Here is a 23,935-nt window from a genome sequence, read left to right as displayed (position 1 = left end):
GGGTTACAATCTTCAGCAGAGGCCACACCTACATGGTAAGCCCTCATAGGCTTCAATGGGGCTGTACCCTAAGCATCTCTTGGAGGATGGACCTATATAAGTCTGTGGGGGCTCACTACACCAGCACAACCAGCATTTTAGCATGGAGGAAGTGAACACCTGAGGATACAGAGATACCATGCTGAGGTACATAAAAAGCTGGGTTGGGGGTTCCAGGTTAGTTTAGATTAAGAGGTTAAGGAAAGTGGACTAATTTAAGCAGATGCAGATTACTTTTTTCCTACTTTTTTCAGGTGCAGATTACTTTTTTCCTAGAGCTGTATTCTAAACTATTGGTTCAAAGATACAAAGGTACATGTTTGCATGTAGGGAAAGGAGCTGTGAGGTTGAAGTATACTGTTGGAAGTCTTTCTTAAAGTCTAACTCCGGTGAATAACACTGGGCATCATCCCATTTGCAAGACCAGCGACAGTGGCGTAACCAGAGTTATGGGCGTCCCCCCATATTATATAAACATCCACTAGAACTGTACCCCCCACCCCCACACATATATATCAGCTAAGGAACTACAAGTCCAAGCATGCCATCATTGTCCCTGTACACCCCCCCACACACACACGCACACATATCACCCAGGGAACGGGTGTATGTTTTACACAAATATATTTGTGCAACATTACTCTTGGATTTCCCAAATCTCTGGAATTACTATGATGGAAATGTTCTATTGGCTGCAGTAAATTATTTACCCAATCTATCACTTTTATCTAAACATGCATCATAGTCTGCATAGCAATAACTTTAGTAACCAGGGCTCAAAGACCTCTAATAAGACAAAAATATAAAGACCTAATCGGCACCAGTTAACAATCTCGTAGTTGGAAAACTAAAATGTATCTAATGCCAACATTTATTTCAGTTTTGCACAATGGTAAGGGCCCGGGGTTAGAACCCTTGTGCAGTTTTTATTGCTGGCTATGTCCATGCTTGGAAAAATTATTCTCTTTCTTTGTTCTGATAAATACTGACAGCGGGACTGAAAGTAAGGATATATTCAAAATCATGAGTTGGCACCAAAACAGAATTAGAAGGAAATCTTTAAATGGGGACACATATTTCACTAAAAACTGGGGCAATTCTCTCATTTTGGAGAGAATTCCTCTCACTTCCTGTTGTGTGTAGAACAGAATTGAATAGAAATCTCCACAATGGAGATAAAGGTTTGGCTTTAGATATACTTAAGCAAGCAATAAACAGTACAGTCTCTTCCATGTAACATATGACAAGAGCAATGGAAGGTTAATTAATTTGCTTTTTACAGGGACATTACTTGGCTTTAAAGGATCCATGACAAATTCAGTTTGAATGTTTTAAGCTGGAAGTAATATTAAACGTTACAGTGGTCTTATAGTAAATACCTAACAAACTTTGTATTGAAACTCATGTTTTATAGGTGCCCCATTTTCATCTCATGTGCTTCGAGCAGAGCAAGAGCTTCAACTGTGGAATGAGGTAAGCATAGACAACTTTTCTCTCCTTGAAATAAACAATTTGAATTAATGTTGTCAATATTTCCACCATTCTCAAGCCACGCTTGATATTATGGCATGCTCTGAATGCTCCAGGCAGCTGGCTCTAAGGTCTTTCTAAACTTGGTGTCTGGCAGTGGGTGGGGATTTTACCAATTTACACTACAAGTGAGTTCTTTTTTGTTTTAAATACAAGGGAACTGCTAGAACTTCTCTGTGATTCTTTTTTTCTCTGCCCATGTCCTTGCTGGGGAGGTTATCCATCATTTCCTTTCCCACAGACCACTGTTGTCATAGGTACAGGGGGTTAGAGAAATTATCATTATTATCATAACAGCAATGAAATACTAACAGAAGTGAAGAGGGTAGAACCTCTGTCATGCTGATTCCCCTAACCTCATGTCTTAGAGATAGTACTCATCAGTATAGTAAGTTAGGGGAGATTTCCTTGAGAGTCTTTGTCAACAGGCTTTGGGCTTGTGTTACTGGCATCAGTTTGACAATCAATTTTGACGATTCTGAGATCATTCAGAATTCCTTGCTGGGTGCATTTCACCTGCAGTTGACTGCCTTCTGACCTCCTTTTCATCTGCTTCAAGGTTTTGCATTCCCATAGTATTATATGACAACGTGAAACCTGCTTAAAGGAACAAATGCCACTTGAAAACGTCCCTCCTAGGGACACAGACAAAAGACGAGGGTCTAAGTGTTCCTTAATCTTTGCAAAACCAGTTCGGACTGAAGATATTTGTAAATCTTGTATAATGGTAATTTCTAAGGGTACGTACAATGCATCCCTTGTGTTTATTGTTAACCCCTGTAGACGTTGCTGGAGGAGAGATTGGAGATTGCCATGTATAATGGAGCAGAATAGAAGATTTATTCACGTATAGCAAAAAATGAACGGCTTTCATTTCATGCTTTAAACAAATTAAATCTAATCTGGTTGCTATAGATTACAATACATAAGTGACTTGACATTGGTCTATCAAATACATCCCAATGAGGAAGTTCTTGTCTTTCTACATATATGACATCCTGCTTCAAGGCCACCTTACTGGAAATGCTTTGTTAGCTTTATTGGCTGCTAATAGAGGATAACATATTAAAGAGAAGTGGATAACAAGATTGCATGCAATTTTAGCTTGAACTACCGTGCCATAGAAGCATACACACATATATATTTTGATTGTTTCAAGGTTCTTTTATTAAATTACGTTTTATTTTGGGTTTAATGATCCTTTATTGTATGCTAATCACTGCTGGCTAAAACTGATCGCAGGAGTATGGCAATCCAGTATTCGGTATGACGGTAACTCCTAAATACCCAGGAGGCACCTGCAAGATCAGAATATTTTGTTTCATTTTTTGTGCTATTTTGCACTAAATAATGATTCAATGTTTTTTGTTTTTTTTTAACTGGACCATATTAGAACATATTTTTTACCTTTTTAAATGGTTTGATTCCTTACTTGTAGATATAGACCATTCCCATTCTATCCTTGTTTACTGTCTAAGATACCTGTTTATTTTGCTAGTTTCAGTATGCTACAACACTTGTTTTATGGCTAGTTCACACCACAATACTGTGTGTTTAGCACACACTAGTGCACAGTGCACTTAGCATTTGGTACTTTGTCGTAGGTGCATTGCCTTGCCATTCATTTGAATGGTAGCCCAACGTACTTCCCAGCGGGCATGTGTTGCAGGACAGCACAACACCCAGTGCCGCAATATCTTGTGGTGCAGTGAAAAAGGAGGGAAGTTACATTACTTTTGTTTTAACTCAATGCATTGAATTGTGGTACCCCGCATTGAGCTGCAATGCATTACCACTGGGAGGTACATCAAAATGAACAATGGCAATGCAACGCACCTAGCACATGGTATGGCACACTAGGTGCGCTGAGCGATAGCATGTGCTAAACACATGATAGAATTGTTTGTCCATTTAATTCAAAACTATGGTGCAAATTAAATTAGGGTAACAACATTTTATTGGCTCTTATAAATTTCAGAAAGCGTTGTCACCTTGTTCTCCAGCAGCACACCAATGTACCACAAGGCTGTCTGGTGACACAGCCTCTACCCTGTACATATCACAGTGGTCAGTGAGGAGGAAGAGGCTGGTCATTCCAGCAACCCCCAGTACTACCCCACCTTCATGGTAACTGTCAGTACCTCTCTCCAGTGGCTATCTTTGCTTTTTTCATGGCATGGCGCTGTGGAAAGAAGATGCAGTGCTGCTGATTGTATGCCTACATAGCAGACTGATAACTTCCTTTGCCTAAGACACAATAATTACTAAGTAGTAGTTTTGACATGTTTTATTGTTTTAAAATAATAATGTGTAAACTTCAATTCTTACTTAATTGGGGGGGCGGGGAGACAGGAACAAAATGGAAAAATACACTTTTTTCTTAACTATTCTGGTAGTTTTAAATGCTTAAAGGAGAACTATGAGGTGAGTGCTTTTCACTCACCTCATAGTTCTAGCCGACCTGTGACAATGAGACTGTCACAGGTCGGCTCAGTAGATCTGGAGGTGAGCGAACACATACCGGGTTCGCTCGCCTCTCGATCCTGTCACGGCTCTCTGCCGTGACAGGGGGAGGGGCTGGATTCCCCTCTCCCCGCTCCGATCTGCCAGCGCTGACTGGCGGAATGGACGGGGGAGGGGGCGGATACAGCTGGCTCTGCCTCTAGTTAGGCAGAGCCAGCTGTCACTCACGCAGCTGGGCGGATCCCGTCATCTACGTCGGGATCCGCTCCGGCTGCGGCGTCTCAGTATACCGCGAGCTGTAGCTCGCGGTATACTGAGCTTAGGGTAACGGGAGGACGCTAGTTTGTGTCCTCCCGTTACCCTAAGGAGAACTATGGGGAAAAACACTGACCCCATAGTTCTCCTTTAAAGCTGAATTGCAGAGTAAATATTAGTCGTGTGTATTCTTACTTGGTGTATTTTTTCCAGATCTGTGCAGAAGCTTCATGTAATAAAGACCAGTCACTGTTGTTCTCTCTCATGTACTGGATGACTGGTCTTGTATCCACCCCCTCTTGTAGTTTGCTGCAGACAGCCTGTAGTGGGTAGGGCCTGCTGGGTCCCTCCCACAGCTCTGCTTTCTGCACAGGTTAGGTACAGTACAGTGATGATGTAATAACCTGATTTGAAAAGGCATTTGGTACTTAGAAAGTGAATTTATATCCTTTGTGGCTATTGAGGTATATGTTGAAATGAAAGTTTTTCTGGCTGAAGTTCAGCATTTAATTAACCCCCAAAATATTAAAAATATTCCTGTTCACATGGTTTCTACAGTACATCAAACGGGGGTACAACATATGTGTTCCTTTTTTAAAGGAAATCTATATTAGGGGAGTATAGGGTCAGATGTTCTGGCCTCCCCTTCTGCAAATACTAGTTCTTAGCTGGCATTATTCAGTGCTTTCTAAATCACTAAGTTTGAACAAGTATGCAAATTATAAGTCTGATGTGGGACTCTGTTGTGAAAGTGGGGGCTTTGGTGTTAATAGGGGCTCCTAGGGTGAGAGGGAGGACTCTGATGTGAAAGGGGGGAACTCTGATGTGAAGAGCGGACTCTAATGTGAAAGGGGGACTTTGATGTGAATAGGGGATCCTAGGGTGAGAGGGGGGATGCTGATGTGAAAGAGGGTCACTCTTATGTGAAAAGGAGGGACTCTGATGTGAAAGGGGGACTCTGATGTTAAAGAGGGTGACTCTGATGTGAAAGGGGGGACTCTGATGTGAAAGGGGGAGGCTTTAATGTGAAAAGGGGGTTTCTGATGTGAAGAGGAGCTCCTAGGGTGAGAGGGAGGACTCTGATGTAAAAGAGGGGGGTTCTTATGTGAAAGGGGGGACTCTGATGTGAAAGAGGGCACTCTAATGTGAAAGGGGGGACTCTGATTTGAAAGGGGGGACTCTGATTTGAAAGGAGGGACTCTGATGTGAAAGAGGGGACGCTGATGTGAAGGGTGGCTCCTTGTGTGAGAGGGAGTGACTTTGATGTGATGGGTGGCTCCTGATATAAAGGGGGACCCTAAGGTTAAAGGGGAACCCCCACTTTTTGTGTTTTTGCATAAGGCTCCCACCATAAAATCCATATCTCAGATAAAGGTCTGGTAAAGATTTTTGAGGGGCCACATATTTTTTTCTACATTTTAACATTTATGTTTTTTTTACATTTTAGACTGGGGTGCTTTGAGATTTTGCATATATCTAAAGGGTGCCGTGGCTAAAAAAGGTTGGGAAACTTTCAGTTAGAATACAGCTTGTCAAAGAAAGAATGTCCGTGCCATTTGAGTTCTCCAACAGTGATATTTTGCTTTGTGACAGGTTCAGTTTAGCGCAAAAACAATCATTCATAATCAGACAATTACAGTGACCACAAATGAGATACCCTATGAGGAATCAGTACCAACATGTTCCATGATATTCTCTGATTATAAGATGCCCTCGGGCATGAAAGATACATGTTACTATATACCATTATTATTGATAAAAGCACAATGTCCCAATGGCCTCCAGCATGGGAGCCACAAGATAAATGAGAAACATCCCACCAATAGGTGATCATCAGTACTACTTTACTCTATAGGGTTAATGCCTGGAACATTTAGACAACATACTGTATAATTTCCAAACTATGTTGGTTTGAGAATTGATGACAATCAGCAGGTTACATTTTTAAACTCCTTTATGATTTTCCTGTCTGCAGATAGATGCTGCATGCTCTGCGGTGCTGTCAGATTCCCAACTTACCGTGAGTCTATGTTTATTATTGTCTACACTCAATATAGTATAAAAATAGAGCTGTGACTTAACGGCCTTTTCTTCGGATGCAGGTATCCAGCACTTTAGAAGAACTTTGCTTTATGGTAATGGGAATACTGCAGAAGACTCAGGTAAGTCAGATGTTTTCTAAAATAGTTAAAAGAGTATCAAAAGTCTGTTTTTTTTTCATTTTGGATGGTGTAGAAAGGGCAACCTCCTCACTCCAGCTGTGGAACTACAAGTCCCATGAGGCATCACAAGACTCTGACAGCCACAAGCATGACTCCCAAAGGCAGATGCATGATAGGATTTGTAGTTTCACCACAGCTGGAGCGCCATGATTGTCTAACTCTGGGTTAGAATCTCTTTCAGGTTTATGTTGTTGTCTATGTTCTTATTGGGGAGATTAACTTTCTCAATTTGTCCTGATGACTGATGCCACCAAGCATGACAGTGAGGCTAAAATCCAAAGTTTTGAGTATTTATCAGAACAAAAATAGAGGGGAATTGTCCAAGAGGGGATTTCCCTGTACTTTGGGAGATTTCCTCACTTCTTGAAGGGGGGAATTTATTAAAACTGGAGCAGAGAAAAACTGGAGCAGCTGTTCATAGTAACCAATCAGCTTCAATCTTACATTTGTTCAGTTAAGCTGTGAAACCGAAAGATTGAAGCTGATTGGTTGTCATACACCGCTGCTCCAGATTCTGTCTGCTCCAGCCTTTGTAAAATTCTCCTTGTTGCATCTCCAAGACAGGACTTGGGGTTTAACTCTTCCCTACTATCTAAAACTAAACAAAAAAGGTTGTACTTTAATTGCAACTAGATCATATGGCACGTCAAGCACTATTAATTGAACTCCAGGCACAAAAACATGACATACTGAATATAACATATATATAACTCAATAGCCAAAGAGGTGAACATCAGTTCACAAAGTGTGTTCATAGACCCATATGTTACATTGTAAAAATAGTGGTAACATCATCACTGTGCTGTACATGGCTTGTGCGGAGAGGCCCCACCAACTTTAGGCTGTGTGCAGAAAACTACAGGAGAGGGTATACAAGACCAGTCACCCTACACAAATTGAGAGAGCAGCAGTGACTGGTCTTTATTGCAGAAAGTTCCTGCACAGAGGTAAAGTTTCACACTGGGTTACTGCACAGATCAGGAAAATACAGTGGCGTCCTGAGGCATGCGCGGCCATCTTGGTGATACCTGCTGTTGGCCATCTTGGTGATGGACGCCGGCAGAGAGAGGAGGGGGATGTTCACGCAGCGGGAAAAGGCTTGCCGTCGGGTCCCCTCCTTGTGCATGACCGAGTGCCCGACTTTTCAGAGGGGGCGACATCAACATGAGTTTCAGTCATTTTGGTGTCACCCAGGTGCTGGCTCCTCCCCCCTTGTGACACCACTGGGAAGATATATACAAAGCACACCAACATTCGAGTAAGGATACACATGACGCTTCTCTTTAGACAACATTTGCTTATCCTGGAGTTTAGTTTTAATCAGGTATACAAAGGAACAAAGTGCAGTACCGATACTCTTCCCCAAGTACTTGCCGATACCAATTACAGATACCTTTTTTTTTAGTGTCATGTGACCCCAGGGCAGTGTGCAGCGACTCTCCAGGGCCTTGTGCAGCATCTCTCCAGGCTGTGCAATCTGTCCGGGCCTGTGTGAGGCATCTTACCAGGCTGTTTGCAGTCTCTCCGGTGCGGTAAGGGTTATCCATAAAATGGTGACAAATTTTCTTTGTTCTTGGATGGATATTCCTCTTGCTCTAGGTAGATTTTCTCTCATTTCATGTTGCTTCTGCAGGACAATAAGTCAAGGGAAATCTCTCCAGTGGGACGCAGACAACAAAAAATAACTTGACAGAGGTTTAACCCCCAACTGTATCCAAAATGAGAAAAAAAAGAGTTTTGGCTATAAATGCTGTCTATTTATAAACAATTTGCAGAGCCATTCATCCTGCAAATTTCTGTGATCCTTCGTCCCGTGTGAATAGAGGAAAAAAAGGAAAATTTGATTGCAATATTCCGAAAATACCACACTATGGCCATTAGTTGGAGCTGAGGAGGATAGGAAAAGAGTATTTATTTTCTAACCTCCATCTAGTGACCATTTTGCAGTATTTTCCAAATATATTTCAAGGACAAATCACAGAGTAAACATTTTACTAAATCTTTCCCTCTTTGATATTTACAGGGTTCAGAAGAAAAAGATGACTCAAAAAGGGTGAGTACTGTGTTCCACACTAAGAATATTAAGATTTTGTTGTCCTTCAGCTTTTTGTGAAGTAAAATAGCATTTTAATTTCTTTTCTGCGCAGTTCTTATTTCATTATTCTAAGAGTCATGACTCAGGAAAATCTGACATCACGGTAAGTTGAAGTCTATAGGAGAACAACATTCAAACTAGATAATGCAATGTCAACCACACTGCTAAGACACATCCACCTGCATTGCTTAATGCATAGTAGGTATTGCTAATTCCACCCTACAATACACAGAGTATAATATAAGGCACTCCAGTGATTGTACTACATTAACTGCATTCACTTAGAATGATACTTTTCTGCTGATGAGATAGAGAGGTCATCATAACCAGGGAAAATGAGAAACCTGCAGTGTAACTGTGAGCACATGCAGTATGTTGGAAAGGCCGTGCTTCCTGTACTAACTTGTACCAGAAGCAACACTGATTCTGATACAGGAGAACTATGAAGGTCTTCTACATTATAAAATAATTTGAAAGATGAACGTATTCCTCACCCAACAAACAGTGAGCATAGATTTGGAAATTGTGTCACTGTAGCCAGATTAAAAATTTAGAGATATATATCTTTGGGTGTTGGATTGACAGTATTATTTTATAAAGAGTATCTGTATTTTTCTTAGAATGGCCAGTACAGGTTAATAAATTATTGCCTGTATGTATCCAGTGCTTACAACATCTGTAATTTAGGTTGTCCCACTTTTATTCTTTTTTTATTCTGTAAGCACAAGACTCCCATCCACATACAAATACATATGTAACCCAGTATGGGGAGAATCACGAATGCTAGCATTGGATGGAGTGTATTAAAACAGGATAAGCTATGTTTTTTTTCCATCTGTAGAAATCTCTACCCCCTCAATACTGTGCTTTTACTTTTTAAATATGTATCAGCAGCCAGCATTGTTGATATGTATTAAGTACTAAATGCATTTGGACATTACTGGACTTCTGTTGCCACAATGACCTACAGTATGCACTGGAGGTGGAACCCTCTGCTGACAATGGCACCTCTCCCTCCACTATAGAGGCTGATTGACAACTAAAACATACTGTATAATGTGCCTGTTGATTGTTTTAATAGAGGGGATTTCCATCCATGTCCTGTGTTGCCTCTGCGGCAATCTCCTGTCCTGGGCTGCTTCATTGTAGAATAGAATTGACACCTGCAGGATGATGTGGCCTGATTTAAGAAGAACATTTTATGATATTATCAGAATTAATTATTTACCTTGTGAAGGAAACTTTTAGGGGGTTCTTTACGCTGATGCGTTGGCTTCCACTCTACATAAAAAAGGAAACTGTGATTGAAAGCACCTGGTTTAGTTAATGTAATACCTGTTAAAGTATGTTTCAAATGGCACTAAACTCAGGAGTTAAATCCTAAAAATGCATTCAGGTACCTTACCTATTAACAAAAATGTATCTTATTTGTGTGTCATTCGGCTGTAGATCTTAAAATCATCTCTAAATTGGTGCTGATACTGTCCTTCCTTCTGGAGGGTGGTTACTTTTGTTCCCCATGGTTCCTGGTGTTGTAAAGTAGTCACCACTCCAAGCTCACTCCCATGATGGACTACAATCTTAATACAAATGAGTAAACTAAATGTGAGATTGTAGTTCATGAGAGGAGTGAGCTTATAACTTTACAACACACACTGGGACCATGGTGAACAAAAGTAGCCACCCTCCAGAAGGAAGGACAGAGATGATTTGAGGATCTACAGCTGAGTAATACACAAATAAGATACATTTTTGTTAATAGATAGGTCAATGCATTTTTAAGGTTTAACACCTGAGTTTAGTGACACTTTAAAGTCCGTTTAAAGGATAAGTGCACTTTAAATCACAAAACACATATTATTTTGCCCCCTACCCTTAACTTAAATGATACCACCCTTTCCCTCCACAGAGCCGTACTTACCGAAATCCAATACAGTGATATCTATAATATTTGGCTTTCCCATCTCTTCTCATCCAGGTGACAATGGTCATTGGTCACTAGGACAAATAGAGAGGCTGAATCTTCCCAACAGGGACATATACAGTAAAACAATAAATACATAAATAACAGACATAACAGGGTTGATGACCCTTCCCTACTCTATCAAACGCTAAAAATGTTTAGATTTTACATCCACTTTAAGATGGAGCATATGAGATTGGATCTAGTTGAACCATTGGGGCATGTAGTGCAGTGCCACAGAAATTATATTAGAATATACAGAGATTCATAGGATTTATTTCTATACAGAACTATTTCAGGACACCAAGTGTATGTAGGTGGGAGGTCGATTTTCAGGACATAATGGGGAATATTTGCACAAAGAGTTTTGCTGATGTCAGGTTTTACCTGTCACTGTGTATTTTGTACAAGGTACATATTGTTGACAGCTTATTGTTTTGTATATTTGGCCTCTGGGTATAAACAATGCAGAATATTAATGCCTTCTAGAATTAATAAATAATAACTGGATTTCTTTTAGCATTTGATTTTTATGCTGTATGTGTAAATTATTTTTTTTTATTCTACACAAGCTATGTCATCCACCATAGCACAGTATGCGCAAATAATTGTCCTAGGCATATTCAGGAACAGTGGAATGGGCAATGATTTCGTGCAGAGTCAGTAACTCCTAGTAAACAGTAGGATTGCACCTTTTATTTGTGTTATGTAGTTGGACTCAAATCTCTATGGAATTGTCAGATTTATAAATAATATAATTCCTTGTCGCTCAACCTTATTAAGTAATCCTGGAGGGTTTTATGTGAATAAAAAAATATCTATAAAACATGAAAAAATAAAGGAGAACGCACAGGTCTTGCACAATGAAACACAATTTTTATTTGTTCAAAAATATAAAATATTCCACTTACATAACGTAGGCTTTTACAATAATTCTGTACATGGTATGGTTAATTCTGTGCAAGGAGGTCAACAGCCAACGCCAGTTGTTACTACACTCCTCCGTACATGAATGGTTTTTAATCCTGATCAAGGAGATCAGTAGTCAGAGCCAATTGTTACTCGACTTCTCCATAAATGAATGGTCTTTAATCTTAAGCAAGGAGATCAACACTCAGAGCTTGATACTAGATGTCTCCATTAATTAATGGTCTTTAATCCTGAGCAAGTAGATCAGTAGCCAGAGTCAGTTGTTACTAGACTTCTCTGTAAATTAATGGTCTTTAATCCTGAGCAAGGAGATAAGCAGTCAGAGCCAGTTGTTACTAGACTTCTCCATAAATAAATGGTCTTTAATCCTGAGCAAGATCAGTAGCCAGAGTCAGTTGTTACTAGACACAATCCATATACCCATTGCACTCCTGACCGCTGATTCCAAGTAAAGATAGATGGGCGCTTCAATAGTCGACGGCGGATGGCCACCGTCACAATAGTACAAACAATTATGGACACCGACACTCCAATTGTAGAATAACGTCTATTTATTGACGTCCATGCAAAAAACATACTTATTGCAACGTTTGATTGTCTGGTGAGGCATAAACACTCCTGATTTTCCCCTATTGGCTGCCCCACTCTGTAGCATGGTCACACCCCAATCAAATAGGTGCAATCCAGTGGCGTCACAAGGGGGGTGCGGCCTGCACCCGGGTGACACCATTGGGGGGGTGACACCAAAATGACTCACAGTCATTTTGGTGTCACCCCCCTCTGAAAAGTCGGGCGCTCGGTCATGGACCGAATGCCCGACAGTATCAGTAAGAGAGGAGGGGACCCAGCGGCATACCTTATCCCGCCGGGTGACTGTCCCCTCCTCTCTCTGCCGGCGTCCATCACCAAGATGGCCGCCGGCAGGTATCAGAATACTGCCGCAGTGACGTCTGGGCGAGGGGACACTCGGTTACCGCTCCGGGTGTCACTCAGCCTCGGGACGCCCCTGGTGCAATCAATAGCAAAACTCCTTGAATTAACCAGATAATATGAGACTACAAATCAGCTAGCCTGACTTCAGTGCTAGCAAATTGTAATAACATCTACTTTATATTTATTACATGTTCCCATACACATAGCATATCTTTAAAAAAAAAAAAAAAAATTAAAGCCTACCTTTTTTAGATGTTCTTTGTGCCAACTCCAGGACTGACAAATCATGCTTAGTCATTACTGTCTGGGTGGTTGGGGGGAGTTTGTTTTAAACAATTAACCCAGCCTGTACTGTGCTGGCAAATGTCATTATCACTTGTAAACCAGAAGAGCAGGACTGTCTGCCCAAAAAAAGGGATAAAATCCTGAAGACATTGTATGTTAATGAGGGGAAGCTCAGCCTTTTCTAAGGCTTTCTAATAGAACAGGCAGAGTCCGTTACTGAAAATACGAAATAAGCTTACTAAGGCCTGCAAAGTAGAGATATTTAAAAGTTAGGAAATATTAAATATATATATATATTTAGGTATGCTGTCTGAATTGGAACACATAACAAACATATAGGACCGTTTTATTCAACTTTGACTGCAAAAGTGGAAAGAGACTATTTAAATTAGTTGTCATGCACTGATGTAAATAGGTCTCTGCAAACACAAAAGAAAGACCTCTGGGTAATGTTTGAAATAAAATGTTCTTGTATATTGCCCATGAAGCTCTCAATGCAGTGAGTATAGCTTAATCACAGTAAGTCAGTAATCAGAGTCAGTAATCTGCTAGCAAGGTAGAACTATGCCATTTTGGTTATTTCAGGCTTGGCAATAGCCATAGGTGTAATCACCCCAAACCGCAGCACCAAAACTGCAACAGCGGGCACCATATTTTTAGTCACAGAGCCAGTGGAGAGATCACAAAGATCTCTCTGTGACAGGCTCAGAGATACAGAGCGCAGCAGCACTTGCCACTTATATTGCTTACATAACAGCCGCAGTCCTCGATGGAAAGCTCTGAGGGAGCGTGGCTGTGGCTTCCCATCCAATCAGGAAGCCGACCGTGTGGTCAGGCTCCCTGCTTCATTACTGTACCCCTGGATGGAAGAAGTAAGGGACGGTTGAAGCGATTGGAATCTGGGATTCCTCAGGTCTGAGTATGTATGTATGTTATATACAGGTATGTTAAATTTTGGCGCATCCCTAATATATATATACGTATGTTGGTTTGTACTTTTGTGTGCACACCTGCACATGCCTATGGCAACAGCTACATTCTGTCATTTATTTATGTATTTTTTGTAAACTATTAGCATGTGTGGTTGCTATTGTATTCTCTTTAGCATCATATTTAGGGTTTGTAGTCTGTAATGCACATGTCCAGGGCTTTGTTTCTGTCTAACTGCAAAGAAGACATCCTGTGCACTCAGAAGTCCATTGTTGCTCATTTGTCTGTCTTCATGTCCTCTCAGTCGTCTGTCCTGCATCCTTTGCTGCAAATCGTTCCTCAGCTTCATGAAAGAAGGATGAAGAGATTCAAACCTAACGTATGTAACCGTACTTTATGCTTTATCACCCAGTTTTCCATCCCTGTTTTCCATGAGTTCTTTTATTTTCCGATTGTTACCCCAGTTTGTGGTTCAACGAAGATCCCATGCTTGTTTCATTTGCATGTAGAATGGAGATGATATAAATATATCAACTCAGGAGACACAATTATTTATTTTAATCCTTTACCATATACAACCTGCTGTCATAGAGGTAAAATGCTGTGGGCAATGCCATGCACAGATTCAGTTTTGTCACAATAGTCTTACATAACCTTTTTATAAGGTTAATGTGACATGAATTGTAAAGATAATTCTGACTCAGTTCTTACTCTGTATCTATAAAAAACACTAAATGATAACTCCCTAATAAAATAAACAATAATTAATGAAGGATACATGTGAGGAACAATATAAAATGTAGGCCATCCATGCCTATAATGTAACCAAATCAACATCATTGGCAACAATCAAGTTACATAACTGAGCAATAAAGCGCCCTGCAAGTGTAAAGGTGCCCATACACTTGTTGAATTTCAGCCGGTTTTTAATGTACCGGCCGAAATTCGCACAGTGTGTGGGGCTGTCGGCTCCCTTTCAGCCGGCATTCCTCGATTAGCTGATCAATCAGAGCTGGCAGCCAATGTGCTGCCTGCTCTGATCAAGAATACATTGTAAACAGCCGGATTCCACGATTGGCACACTGTTTGTGTTGATGGAGGAGGCGGGTCAATTCTTTTCGTTCAGCCCGCCGGTTGAACGGAAAAAATTGATAGGTGTATGGCCAGCCTAAGACAGTCCACCATGTCGGAAAATTGCTGTCCTTGCTCACATCTCTCTAAAGAAAAAACCCTTCCTATTTCTTTGCTATCAGTGTAAAGTAAATGTTGGCTTAAAGCAGGTTGTGGCAGCATGCAATTTATACACGACTAAGCAGACCTCTTAACATGCGGTGGTCTTGGTGAGAATATTTGTTCTTCTTGCAGAAATTTGAGTAGTCTTCTGATCTGCAGAGCCCCGGCTGGAGTGTTGTTCTCTATTTTACATAGGTATTAATACCGATTGGTTGAAGATCTGGCCTATAGAGTATATATGACATTACTGAGGGTAGCATGACATTTTCACAATTACTGGATATGCAGCAAAGGACTGAAAAGGTAAAAGATATGGAGAAGAGCAAAGTTTAGCTACCCATAGACAGCAGACCCCAGACTGATAAGTTCTTTCTAAAGAGAGATCTATCCATGAATATGCCCAGATTGTCTGAAAGTTCATGTGTATGCCTATGGAAGTGGGAGGGGAGAACAAAAGTGATTGGTTAAGTGAATTCAACTCAATTGATCTACCAAGTGATGTTTAGAGTATATGATTGTTCCCTAGGCCATTTTATGTCCATGGGCACAAGAAAGGAAGTGCAGTGTCCTTTTAGGATTTTTTAGTTATCTGTGTAAAAGAGACCTGCTTGCTGTAAATCTTATCGGTGCGTGGGTTAATCTTTTAAAAAGCTTTGTTTCTCTTTATAGTTTGTAATTATTTGGGTACATGAGCGCAGCCATATTTCCAAATTACATATGCAGGCTGCTTTCTGCCTTGCAGTTCATCAAAGTAGATACTGCTAATTCTCAAAATGCAAGTCTATTAGTTGGTTTACTGAAAACAAGACTCTCAGACTTAAAGCAATGCAATCCATGGGTGGCTAATATCTTATCTCAACAGTTGTTAAGCAGTCAGTAGTTGTACAGTCATTGTAATAGCTCATTTTCTCTGCCTCTTGTGGCTGATCTGCAATAATCTCTAATATACACTATAAGAGCTAGCATGTTAAATGTCACATCAACAATGTCTTAAAGGTCAACATTGTAATAATAATTCAAAATATGTGTGTACTGAAAATGTAATATACCTTCCCTTTAAGAGAAGATATACAGTATAGTCACAAAGCCCTGAATGTGTGCATTAACTGTGCTAGAATTCCAGTGTAAACCACACAGCGTTAGGAAAATACATCTTTTGAGCTTACAGTGCTTTGAGGACAAGCCTATTACACGCTAAGTCTATTACATGCTAAAACATCTGGGGGGTTTTTAGTCACATAAAATCACATGTGCATTCAAATCTTATCCATCAAATCAATGACTTATATAAAGAACTGTAGACAGTCATTGGGGGGAATTTATCAAAACTGGAGCAGGCAGAATCTGGAGCAGTTGCCTACGGCAACCAATCAGCATCTTTCTTCAGTTTGCTCAGGTAAGATTTGAAAATGAGAAAGGGAAGCTGGTTGCAGTGCAAATCTGCTCCAGATTTGGTCTGCTCCAGTTTTGATAAATATCCCCCACTGTTTTTTAGCAAGTTGCCTTGTGCTTATTTGACTCATGGGTTTGTGCTCCATAATTTTTTTGTGTGCACAATGCATTTTTATTTTACAAAGGCATAGAGATTGCACATTAAGCTGATCAGAATATATGGGACATAACACATATTCTGAAATGACCGTCTAACTAGTTTGGTATAGAATTATATTGATCTAATACATTATAAACACTTAGAGGAGGAATTCATAATTTAATAACTCCCATCAGTATTAAAATTGACTTAATGGACATGTTAGTTATCTTTAAGGCTCATGCACATGGGCTGCTGAGCCCATACAACATCAACTTTTGTGTATTTTCCCCCACCAGGGAGCCATGGTGCTCTGTACAGCCTCCCATAGAAGTCAATGTCTGTAGGCAAGTATATGCTGGTACTTGGGTACAGCCGCATATGCGAACAGATGTAAATCACTGATATGACAAAAAGGAGAGCGCCCACTCCATGTGAAGGATCGTTTAATAATTTGCTTTTAAAAAGTGGTATTGTACTCACAAGAGATAAATGACACAAGTGTATCCAATGGTTCCCCTCACAGGAGGCTATCGCCCATCAGAAGCCACAGCGCAGCCTGGTCAGCCCTGGCAGGCTGAGTTGTGGCTTCTGATGGGCGATATCCTCCTGTGAGGGGAACCATTGGATACACTTGTGTCATTTATCTCTTGTGAGTACAATACCACTTTTTAAAAGCAAATTATTAAACGATCCTTCACATGGAGTGGGCGCTCTCCTTTTTGTCATTTCATAGATGTTAAGGTTCCCTGCCTTGTGGAGCTGCCCCAGTGTGATCAGGTGGAATCAATTAAGGAGGAGGGCATGCTGTGATTCATTTGCGCCGGGAACATTTTGATTTTACACGAGATGTAAATCACTGGGTTCAGAAAACCTACATCCAGGGATTTACGGCCGTACGCATATATAGCTGTACACAAGTACCTGCGTATACCTGTGTACAGCCATTGACTTCTGTGGGAGGCTGTACACAACACCTGTGGCTCCCTGGAGGGGAAGGGGAGAATACTCAGAAATTTACGTGTACTGGCACAACTGGTGGTGTGTATGGGCCCCAAGTGTCCAAGACTCTTGTTGGTGTTATTTGTGTTATTTTGACACCATTTTGTTCAGTGCAAAAATGTCATCATATTCACCCCCATAATACCTTTTCACATGTATTGGAAGTCTACATACTCAAGGATGCAGATTGTATGTGGAACTTCCAGTGTCTTATCACCGCTTCCACATGCCATGCCATGGGTCTTTCATTGACATTTATTTTCAACATGGAGGGTGAGTATTTTTCACTTTTCACTTTAGGTCCACTAGAGCATCACTAGTTTTGAAAAATGTATGAATGTGCAGGAACCACACATGCAGTCACTATTCATAGGTGCAAGCCACAAAATAGCTTTATCTACAAAATATGGTTGATAAAAAAAGAATTGTAACCAATTCATTGGAAGGTTGTACCTTTGTCTAATTGGTGAAATACGTCTATTGATTAACTGGAAAACAACTTGTTTTTTCCCAATTTCAGGAGGAGGTCCAGGGACCTGGAGGTGTCCTAAGCAGAGGCTACTTTCTGTTCAGGGTAATTAATGATTTTCTTTTCATACTGAATCAATGAAAACAACACAGGCACTACTTTTAAAGCCAGGTTGCCATTGGTTGGCTACTACAACGTTATTGATGTGACAGTTCAAATTTGTCAAAATATGCATATTCAGTGTGGAACCCCTATAGATTATGAGTACCGCAGGGACCCCTAAACCTTTCAGCTCATTGACCCTTTATGTAGCTTTAAATTGTTCTTTGACACCCAAACATTTATTAGATGAAAATGGAGGGTTATATCAAAGGTTTAATGGCATTATTACTTAAGGTGGTTTCAAATAATAGGCTCATAGACATTGTATGATCAATAAATAAAGCTTTAAAGCCCCCAAAAATTATATATATATATATATATATATATATATATATATATTTGAATACTGTTGACACTTCACCTTGGTATCTGCACCTGCCATTGTGGTTTTTACAATGCTGATTTTTTTAGAACATGCACAGCAATCAGTCCTTTGGCACCACTTCTATTACTATGGGTGTGCTCACTGGGTTTCCAACAGAGTTTCAGATGGGTGTACCCACTGGCTCTTAAATGGAGTATGAGGTGGGGTGTACACCCAGTACAGGAAGTTTAATATCCTTCACAGAAGAGGGAGGGTGAAAAGTCACAGACACACAATGCAAACCATGCTGGTAAACAAAGCCAGTAACAACACACAGTTGATAAAGACAATTCGAGGCCGCTCTCGCTGGTGGCTGATCATCCAACCCTGAGTAAAACTACCCAGCTAGCCTCAGAACTAGGGAATTGCATGGATCTCTACAGAGAATTCAAAAAAGTAACTGACCTAAATGAATCTTATCATCATTTATTGACCACCTATTGACTCACAAAAATGTTACCAACCCCCGACCATTTTATTAACCACTTCGATAGTCCCATCAACACTTGGGGGTCAATACTGACCACTTTAGAGAACTCTGGAGGAAATAGAATGCTTGCAGTGGCAGAAATGCCACAATGCTCCAAGGCGATGGTGTCCAGATGGAGGCCTGAGGCCCCCAGAATCATTCTGGATGTTCACCATTGCTTTGATGTGTGCTGCATACATGTGAGACAATACACACAAGCAAACTGTTCTGGACAGACCTAAATACAAATAATTGATCACTCACTTTTACTGGATATAAGCCACATCATACAGCACAATATGTAGCAACAAGGATATCATGTTTGGATTTTTGCATCATTCATTGGCACATAGAAGCATACAAATGCACTGCAGGAGACATCTTGTAGCTGGGCATGTAGATGAAATCAGAAAGAGCACTTTGTGATTCACTTTTTATCAGATGTGATCCCTAAATCCCAGATCTTTAAAAATTATACTGCTCATTAAAGAAGACACCAGCTTAGCTAATATGTGCATGTCCTATTTTCCATATGTCTGATCCAATCTCATGTTGGTTTTCAGCCACGTAACGGAAGAAGATCAGCGAGTTTCCGTTAAGAGGTATTAACATCATGTATTTAATGAGAACTTGTATTTTACAATCTTTCTCGCTGTTACAATCAATGTTGTGTCTATGGTGATGTGCTCTTTGCAGCATGCTAAGTTTTCCTGATGTATCACGACAATTCAAATAATAATTAAGGGGAAAGTTTAAATTGTGTGGGCACAATTTCTGGCACATTCAGCAGTAGAATAGTCAGTGGTATTCTGCACACATTCATCAAAGAGTATTTTATAGAGATGGGGAATGTCCATTGATTATTTAAAGTACAATAAGCAGCTTTAGGTACTGGTGGCTGTCCTTGCTGGAGCTCTCCATAGTGCTGTGTTTATACTAAACAGTTTAAGAACTCTCTCTGACACCATCAGCCCTGAATGTCAAGCTGATATACCCGTATTATTCATGTAAATAGTAGGTAACATTGAAGTGCATACTTGTGAATAAATCAAACACAAATATATTTGGCACTGTTGTGATTATTTTTTGCCCTGTTGGGATTAGGGCCGTGGATCACATTTTTATCATATTGGTTCTTTGCACATAAAAAAAGGTGTAAAAGATTGAAGCAATGGACAGTATCAAGGACAGATAGGGTCACAAAGCATTTATTATCCACTTCCCGCCCTTTAACCCAGGAGTACAGTGATGAGGGCTCGTTAAAAGTAGCAGTTTGATAAGACATGGAGAGAATGAAGGGACTTTAGGATCTCCATACCACTCTCTTATTAGTATGTGTGTATACACGAGTGGCCAGATTATTATGACCACCTGAAGTTTGTAGGCAAATTAGCTATGATTAGCTATAATTTTGCGCTGAAGTTGCTAGAGGGACAGACCAATATAAATAGGGAAGCAGGTTGTTTGCCACGACAGTAGAAGTGATTTTTTTCTGAAGATATGGGTAAACAACGCTGCAAAACATGAAAAAATTAATTGCTGTCAACATTTTACTAAAGATTAAAAGTTTAACAGGTAGAGCTTAGATGAGTGAGCCACAAATGTTTTTAAGTATAATTGGTTTATTTCCCTGTGACCAGAAACCAGACTAAGCATAATAATTCAGTTATCTCAATAGTCATTAAGGGGGTTGAAAATTACATTACATAATAATCATCACTAGAAGAAGCCTTCACAAATTTCTTTATATGTGTGAAATAACAATGATTGAATTTTCAAACAGCAGGCAAACGTAACAGATTTCTATAGGGAATACACTATGGGATCTACATATGAAGCAGTGAATGTGATATTCACTAAAAATTTACTGCAAGTTAGTCAATCACTATAATTTAAAACACTTATACCAGGAAGAATTACCTGCATGTCACATTCAATGATTTGGGAGTCAGAGCATTGCATTGCCTAATGGGATTTATAGTTGGACCACAGCTGGAGAGCTGGAGTTTGCCTACCCCTGGCGTAGAGGAACTGTTCATGGTATGCATAGGCATACAAAATACAGTGTAGCATCTGAGGCCCTCTGGGTAGCACTTAACAAATAGCAGCAACACTCAAAAAATATTGGAATAGAAAGAGGAGAGGGTTGAGAGAGCGAGATCAGTAGGGGAGGAGGGAAAGGGAAAATTGAGTGGGTGTCTTGGGGTGATGTGCAAGACCTCACATTATCTCAAATTTGATTTTAAGAGCAAATATTTAGATAGATGTATCCACTAGTGCCTATGAAAGAGTATAGAAATGATTAGATAAAATGTTATCATGAAAAATACAACATACTTTAAAGCCATGCCACAGATAATTCCAGGGAAAAGTTAAAGTGACACTAAACTCAGGAGTTAAATATTAAAATGCATTCAAGTACCCTAACTATTAACAAAATGTATCTAATTTGTGTATCATTCAGCGTTAGATCCTCAAATCATCTCTGAATTGGTGCTGACACTGTCCTTCCTTCTGGAGGGAGGCTACTTTTCTTTCCCATGGTCCCTGTGTGTGTTGTAAAGTAGCCACAGCACCAAGCTCACTCATGTGATGGACTACAATCTCACATTTTCTTTACTTATTTGTACTGAGATTGTAGTCCATCATGGGTGTGAGCACATAGGGACCATGGGGAACAAAAGTAGCCACCCTCCAGAAGGAAGGACAGCGTCAGAAGCAATTTAGGAATTATTTGAGGATCTACAGCCGAGTGATACACAAATAAGATAAGTTTTTGTTAATAGGGTACTTAAATGCATTTTCAAGATTTAACTCCTGAGTTTAGTGTCACTTTAAATATACGCAATGGAAATCATACATTTCAGCAACCATGATTGTGTGATTCTCTCTAGATTGGACACATCTACGTAGAAAAAATGTGAAATAAAAACTGATAAATTGATTATTCCCCAAGAAGGGAATTTCTGCTGTAACACCTTCCCATTTTCCCCTGTTAAGTCCGTGGTGGGAGGTTAAAAAGAATATGATAAAAATGTCCTAGTTGGCAGCTGTCTTCAAACCAGGATGTATGGTTTCATTACACTTAGTACAGTGGACCATTTAAGCTTCTTATTTAGATTAGTACACAACAAAGCCTAGACACTCTGTCTATACCTTGCCAGATACTGGCGTTCTGTTCAGCTGGTCACCAGAGAGCAGGCTCCCAAGGTCTGTTTGTAACCCAAAGATTATGATTCATCTGTAATAAGCTTTAAATGATGTGTAGTTCAGCAAGGGAGCAATTTATTGTCAATTATAATTGTTTTTTTCTTTAGAAATCATTTTGGTGTGACTTGGTACATTGAAACACAAGGGATCGCAAATCAATGAGCCACACGCTACATTCAGCTCCATGCAATAATTTTATCGCATACAAATGCATCCCATTTCACAGCTGATTCAACATTTGCATACAACATAAACTGCATGTGAAACACACTCATTTGCGTATGCTGCACAGTAATTTTCCACTTTCATCCTTGCTTAAAATAAACATTAGGAAAAGGTATGTTTTGCTCTTTCCATAGTGCTGATGGAACAATGGGCAGGTTACATTTTTTATATTCTTAACATAATCAATTAATACATGAAAATATAAAAGAAAATGTTACTATCTTTAATGCCTGTTTTTTACTTTATATATTCACTGCCCTTATTTACTCCAATTTCCTGAAAACCTTCGTCTCTTTTAGGGAAATGGGGAAGTTAGGGCACATGTAGCTCTTTATGGTGGGTTCCGAGAGTTAATTGTGCCATCCCTGAGGACTAATATCATGTTAGGTATAATATGGTGAATGATATAATGCTGCATCAGTGGCAATTTAGGATTGCTGGTACTTCTCTTTTTTCTCTGCTCATTATAACTAATTATAGAGCAGTAATGGTTTGATAGGCTATCTGTGGTTATATAGCTATAAATTATATTTTCAAACAAGTCTAACATTTTAAAACCTATGAAGAAAGGACTATACAATTATATAATTACCTGTATGTTATATAGCATTGTTTCTGTTACAGATTGACTCAGACAGACAGAAGGAGAATCCTGAAGATATCACTACAATGGCTCAGATACCCCATGCTCTGCAGACTTGTAACAATCTTTCACTATAGAATGTAAAGGCTACCATCATACATTTTTTGCGGCTAATGCTGCCAAGTTATCTTTATTTATTAATTGTATTAAAGCATATTACAATGATGACATTGTTTTTAGTGTTCTAATGTGTACTACTATACTGTGTAATTAAAATGATGTCAAGGGCAGTTGTAGAGCTGTGCATGCAGAAAGAATTGCTAGATGCATCTATTTTGTCCTGTACATAAATGCACTCAATAGAGGATGGTTTATAAAACAGACTTTTCTTCATTGCATTGGTCCTTTCATTTGTTTAACTTGCTGTATATATGACATGTGTCAGTAACAAACATAATGCAACTTTCTGTTTCTTTTTTTGCCTTATTGTAGTTTTTGAGCTAAATAAAAGTCAATTTTGATATAAAAAACCAATAGTCAAGCATGACCGGACTTCAGAAGTTTTTACAATTCAGAGTTTTTTTTCTTTATAAAACAGAACATATGTGTATCACAGTATAAAGATACACCAAGATAACTACGACCTGTAAAATTTCAATGCTATCAGGTTATGCCCACCTGGGTTTTTAAGCAAACCTGTACTTTCATCCCAAAGTAATATATGGTGAATAAATGTACTTTTCCTACACTCCAAAGCTGCCCTGTTCTGTTTTAAAAAGTCACAGCCTCCACAAAAAAAAACTTACAGGTAATCTGACCAAGGGGGATAGCTTATAAGAAAAGTACAGATCTGGCAGCAGGGTAGGGAAGGAAATAGGAGTACAGATGTGGAAGCAGGGTAGAGAAGGGAATGGGGGTACAGATCTGTCAGCAGGATAGAAAGGAGAATGGGAGTACAGATCTGGCAGCAGGGTAGAAAAAGGAATGAGAGTATAGATCTAGCAGCAGGGAGAGAAAGGAATGGGAGAATAGATCTGGCAGC

At 39.7% G+C, this 23,935-nt stretch overlaps 1 protein-coding gene across 3 annotated transcripts in view; it reads left to right on the top strand.

The window, feature by feature from the left end:
- NMU (neuromedin U) overlaps positions 1–23,263 on the top strand; it is a 39,257-nt gene extending 15,994 nt beyond the window's left edge. Inside the window, exons 2-10 of one of the 3 annotated variants that reach the window (XM_018575815.1) lie at positions 1,454–1,512; positions 6,263–6,307; positions 6,390–6,449; positions 8,533–8,562; positions 8,657–8,707; positions 13,950–14,024; positions 17,932–17,985; positions 19,439–19,477; positions 22,935–23,263. In XM_018575815.1, the coding sequence (XP_018431317.1) occupies positions 1,454–1,512; positions 6,263–6,307; positions 6,390–6,449; positions 8,533–8,562; positions 8,657–8,707; positions 13,950–14,024; positions 17,932–17,985; positions 19,439–19,474 (410 nt within the window). In that variant the 3' untranslated portion in view covers positions 19,475–19,477; positions 22,935–23,263. The remainder of the gene's footprint in view (positions 1–1,453; positions 1,513–6,262; positions 6,308–6,389; positions 6,450–8,532; positions 8,563–8,656; positions 8,708–13,949; positions 14,025–17,931; positions 17,986–19,438; positions 19,478–22,934) is intronic. The other 2 variants (XM_018575822.1, XM_018575829.1) reach the window with 2 other exon arrangements.
- The last annotated feature ends 672 nt before the right edge of the window (positions 23,264–23,935 follow it).

Source organism: Nanorana parkeri, unplaced genomic scaffold, assembly GCF_000935625.1.
Source record: "Nanorana parkeri isolate BGI_ZX_2015 unplaced genomic scaffold, ASM93562v1 scaffold54, whole genome shotgun sequence".
NCBI classification, from domain to species: domain Eukaryota; kingdom Metazoa; phylum Chordata; class Amphibia; order Anura; family Dicroglossidae; genus Nanorana; species Nanorana parkeri.
The sequence above is the reverse complement of the archived record's forward strand: the minus strand, read 5'-3'. Positions and strand labels throughout refer to the sequence as shown.